Raw genomic sequence first — 5,032 nt, forward strand, 5'->3', positions numbered from 1 at the left:
TGGATTTCTTCCCATATTCCTGGAAAGTTGATGATATTCATGTTTGTAGCATACATCCTCCAGATTTGTATTACAAAAGAGCATTCCCCAAATAAATGGTTTATGCTTTCCTCAACTCCCAAACATAGAACACAGTTGATATCAGGAATGTTTATGTATTTTCGAATTTTGTCTTTTGTTGTCAGCTTTTTCCTGTATACCAGCTAGAGAATAAATTAGTGACGAAGAATAATCTTTGGAGACCATACCACATTATGCCAATCTACCTCTTGTCCTCTTGTTCTAACCATTTCCCATGTCTTTTTTATAATAAACTTCTCATTGTTTTCTGTTTTCCAGCATATTTCATCATTACTTTCATTGAGTTTCTTTTACCTCATTAAGTTTAGGATTCTATCACCTTCTGGAATACGCCTCAAAAGTTAATCACGTTTACATTCATAGACGTCTCTAAATGAGTACTTGATGTATTCTCTTCTAACTCTGTTTCCTTGTATTTCTTCTTTGAATATAATGAAAATATTTTCTAGCCAAAGATCATGCCAGAATAGTACCCCTCTTCCATTTCCAATTGTGGTTTTCACCATTTGAAAGACATCTTTTCTTGTTTTTAGGATTTTCTTCAATGACCATGCCATTCTTTCATTGATGTTTCGTGTCCAAATAAAAACGTATTAAACGTATCAAAAATGTGTTAAACATGCTAAATAAGTGAAAAACTTGTTAAACGTGTCAAAACGTGTTAAACGTGTCAAAAACGTGTTAAATATTTTATAAATATGTCAAACGTGTCAAAACGTAAAAAACATGTGAAACGTGCCAACAACGTGTTAAACGTGTTTAATGTGTTAATAACGTTTTAAATGTGTTAAAAACATGAAAACGTGTCAAAACATGTTAAACGAGCCAAATATGTGAAAAACTTGTTAAACATGCCAAAATGTGAAAAACGTGTTAAACGTGTCAAATTGTGGTAAATATGTCAAAAACGTGTTAAACGTGTCAAAACGTGTTAAACGTGCCAAAAGAATGATAAACGTGTTTAATGGGTTAAAAACGTGTTAAACGTGTCAAAACGTGTTAAACGTGCCAAATACATGATAAACGTGTTTAATGGGTTAAAAACGTATTAAACGTGTCAAAACGTGTTAAACGTGCCAAATATGTGAAAAACTTGTTAAACGTGTCAATGTGCCAAAATGTGAAAAACGTGTTAAACGTGTCAAAAACGTGTTAAATGTGTTAAAAACGTGTTAAACGTGTCAAAAATGTGAAATCGTGTTAAACGTGTTAAACATGCCAAGGACGTGAAAAACGTGTTAAATGTGTCAAAAACATGTTAAACGTGCCAAAACGCGTTAAACATGTCAAAAACATGAAAACGTGTGAAAAACGTGTTAAACGTGTTTAATGTGTGAAAAATGAGTTAGACATGCCAAAAATGTGAAAAACGTGAAAAACGTGTTAGTTTGGAATTATAATTCCGACCTAAAAAGATTGAAATTGAGAACTCTCAAATTACACTTTATTGAATTCCATTGGAATTCTAATTCCAATTCCAATTTTTAATATTAAAGTGTCTACCAAACATAAGAATTGGAATTGGACCTTCTAATTCCAATTCCAATTCCAATGCCAAATCTAGGGTTATCAAACATACTCTTAAGACTAATTCAGTTTAGGTTATTTGAGATTTTATTTTTAAATAACATAAATTATTTAGAGTTATTTTAAAAAATATTTATGAATATATATATATATAATAAAATAATTATCATAAACAAAATCTATGACATTTTAAACTTAGGAATATATATTGATATATAATAATAACATATTTTTTATAAATAAAATATATGATAGTTACTGTCCCAAAAATATTTCCAAACTGGGAGCAAGGAAAGGTGGGCTCCAAATTTTGAAGTTCATAATACTACATAGAATAGACTATTGATCTAACCGCAGGTAATTTAAAATTATTATTAAAATTTTGTATATTAAAAGTTTGACAACGGTACAATAAACTCGTTGCTATTTATATATAATTAATTATTATTTTATTAATTAATTAGTAATCTTAATTATTTTTAAAAAACTGTTTTGAAGTTCGAATGTTGTTCTTATTTTAGTTGAGTTCAACTATATTAATTATTTCAGAACTAATGGAACAAAAATAAGATCCTAAAATAGTCTCATTTAAAAAATCCTAAAATTTGACATATAAATAGCATTATTACATATGTATATTATTTATAAAAAAAGTAATACTACATTCCAACAATTGGTTTCTGGCTTATTTTTGTTTTAAAATATTAATTCAAAACTAGTTTTATTTATTTGCTAATTATTAATTAATTCCAAACTTGTTTTAGTTATTTCTTTAATTATGCAGTTATTCTAAAATCTTTTAGATATTTCCTAATTATGAGTTATTTCAAAATCTTCCAAAACAAAATCTTCCAAAAAATTAGGAATATGCAACCAACCAATTAGGAAACAAATTTAATTCTTAAACTAAACTACAAATACACACTTTAGGGTAATTTCAAAAGTACAGAATCCATCTATTTCAATTGTATTCATTTCTCAAAACTTCTTAGAACACTCCTACATCAGCAATTGAAATTTGAAGAATTCAAACTGCCCATCGACCAACAAGTAGATCTCAGCTGTCCTTCATCATGTAAGCCTTTTTCTGTTTTGCTTTCTTCTTTTCATAAGTGATCATGTTTTTGTTTGTATAATGTATAGTTTTGAGTTTGACATTCAATTACATTATCTCTAATTACTCATTTGAATAATGTAACAGATAAAATAGATAAAAATTATTGTTGTCACGATATCATCATAATATATATAATAAATTTGAATTAATTATTTTCTACATTACTTCTCCTCCAAGCTAGTCATCAATTTGATTTGGTTGTTTGAAGTTTGTGAGTTGAATTCATCTTTTCTAATTAAGGTATTTTGGGTGAATTAGTTTTTGGAAAAGATGGACGCATCAGTACTAGAGAAGCAATATGACGTTACGAAGGCAATATCTACTGCTAAACCAACTAAGGCTGATTTACGTAGAACTGCAGAACTAGAAAAGTTCTTGGAAGATGCGGGACTTTATGAAGGCAAGTCGGAAACTTCTAAGAGAAAAGAGGTCATTGATCGTATCAAAGAGATAACTACAAGTTGGGTGAAACAACTGACACTTCTAAGAGGCTATACAGAACAAATGGTGGAGGATGCAAATGCCTTAATATTTACATTTGGCTCTTATGGACTTGGGGTACATGGTCCTGGAGCTGATATGGACACTTTATGTATAGGGCCTTCATATATCAATCGCGAGGAAGATTTTTTCGTTATACTACATGGAATGTTGGAAGAGTTGGTAGAAGTGACCGATTTGCAGCCCATTCCTAATGCTCATGTTCCAGTTATGAAATTCAAGTTTGATGGGATATCAATTGATCTTCTTTATGCTAGTATATCTCTTTTGGTTGTCCCGGAAGATCTGAATATATGTGATGTGTCAGTCCTATACAATGTTGATGAGCCAACTGTTCGGAGCCTTAATGGATGTAGAGTTGCAGATAAGATTCTTAAGCTAGTTCCAAATGTGGAGCATTTTCGTACAACACTACGGTGTTTAAAGTTTTGGGCTAAAAGTCGTGGTATTTATTCAAATGTCACCGGTTTTCTTGGAGGGGTGAACTGGGCTCTTCTTGTTGCCCGAGTTTGTCAGCTCTTTCCGAATGCTGCACCCAACATGTTAGTTTCACGTTTTTTCAGGATGTATACACAGTGGCATTGGCCAAATCCTGTTATGTTATGTGAAATTGAACAAGAGGAATTGGGGTTTTCTTTTTGGGACCCTCGTAAGAATCCTCGTGATAGAACTCATCATATGCCAATCATAACTCCGGCTTATCCTTGCATGAATTCTAGCTACAACGTTTCAATGAGCACCCTTAGGGTCATGATGGAGCAGTTCCAGTTTGGCAACAAGATATGCGAGGGAATTGAGCTGAACAAGGGATTAGAATGGAAAGCTTTGTTTGAGCCGTATTTGTTCTTTGAAAGTTATAGAAACTATCTACAGGTTGACATAGTTGCTGCTGATAATGGAGATTTACTTGGTTGGAGAGGTTGGGTTGAGTCCCGGCTGAGACAACTGACTCTGAAGATAGAACGAGATACCTATGGAAAACTGCAGTGCCATCCTTATTCTAACGTGTATATGGATCCATCTAAGAGTTGTTCTCATTCTTCATTTTTTATGGGTCTGCAAAGAAAGCAAGGGGAAATAGTCGTCCAAGAAGGTCAGCAATTTGATATTCGTGGAGCTGTTGATGAGTTCAAGCATGCGGTCAGTATGTACATGTGGTGGATGCCGGGGATGGATATCTCTGTTTCTCATATTCGGCGAAACCAGATTCCTCTTTATGTTTTCACAACAAATAAGATTAGGCCCAAATCCCAACAAGAAGGATTGTGTATGAAAAGAAAGGTGGACCAGATCGATCATCAGGAATCTCTAAAGAAGCGGATATCGAGTCGCCTTCAGTCTAGTATAACTAAGTCAAGTATGGGGTTGATGCACGAGGAAAAAAGAATCAGTTTTATGTTAGTGATGGTTTAGTTAGTTTTATATGTGTACACTTGAGACATTAGAAAATTATCAATATATATTTTAATTATTTTCTTTCTTATCATATTATATATATTTCTATCTTTCTTGTATATATATAAATTTTAAAGATTTTAGAACGATATTATTAATATTAAAATGTGATAATGGAATATGTGGGTATTAATTTGATCCATTAAATAATAATGGATCAAAATGTATAGAATAAGTTTGTTAGTGCATAATTCTTAAGTATGATGGAAATCAATAATGCATTTTTATTTAGTATTACAATTATTAATTATTTTTATACATACATACAAAAATTCATAAAATATAATAAATATTTTTTATTTTAATTTATAATATTCTCATGTATATATATTTTAAAAAGTATATAAATTA

The 5,032-nt window shown here is 31.1% G+C and overlaps 1 protein-coding gene across 1 annotated transcript; it reads left to right on the plus strand.

Annotated features, from left to right (window-relative positions):
• Nucleotides 1-3,042: 3,042 nt before the first annotated feature.
• LOC124934853 (nuclear poly(A) polymerase 4-like) lies at nucleotides 3,043-4,639 on the plus strand. The gene has a single exon (XM_047475351.1). The coding sequence runs from the start codon at nucleotides 3,230-3,232 to the stop codon at nucleotides 4,637-4,639; it is 1,410 nt and encodes a 469-aa protein (XP_047331307.1). The 5' UTR covers nucleotides 3,043-3,229.
• Nucleotides 4,640-5,032: the final 393 nt, after the last annotated feature.

The sequence above is a fragment of the Impatiens glandulifera genome, chromosome 4, assembly GCF_907164915.1.
Source record: "Impatiens glandulifera chromosome 4, dImpGla2.1, whole genome shotgun sequence".
NCBI classification, from domain to species: domain Eukaryota; kingdom Viridiplantae; phylum Streptophyta; class Magnoliopsida; order Ericales; family Balsaminaceae; genus Impatiens; species Impatiens glandulifera.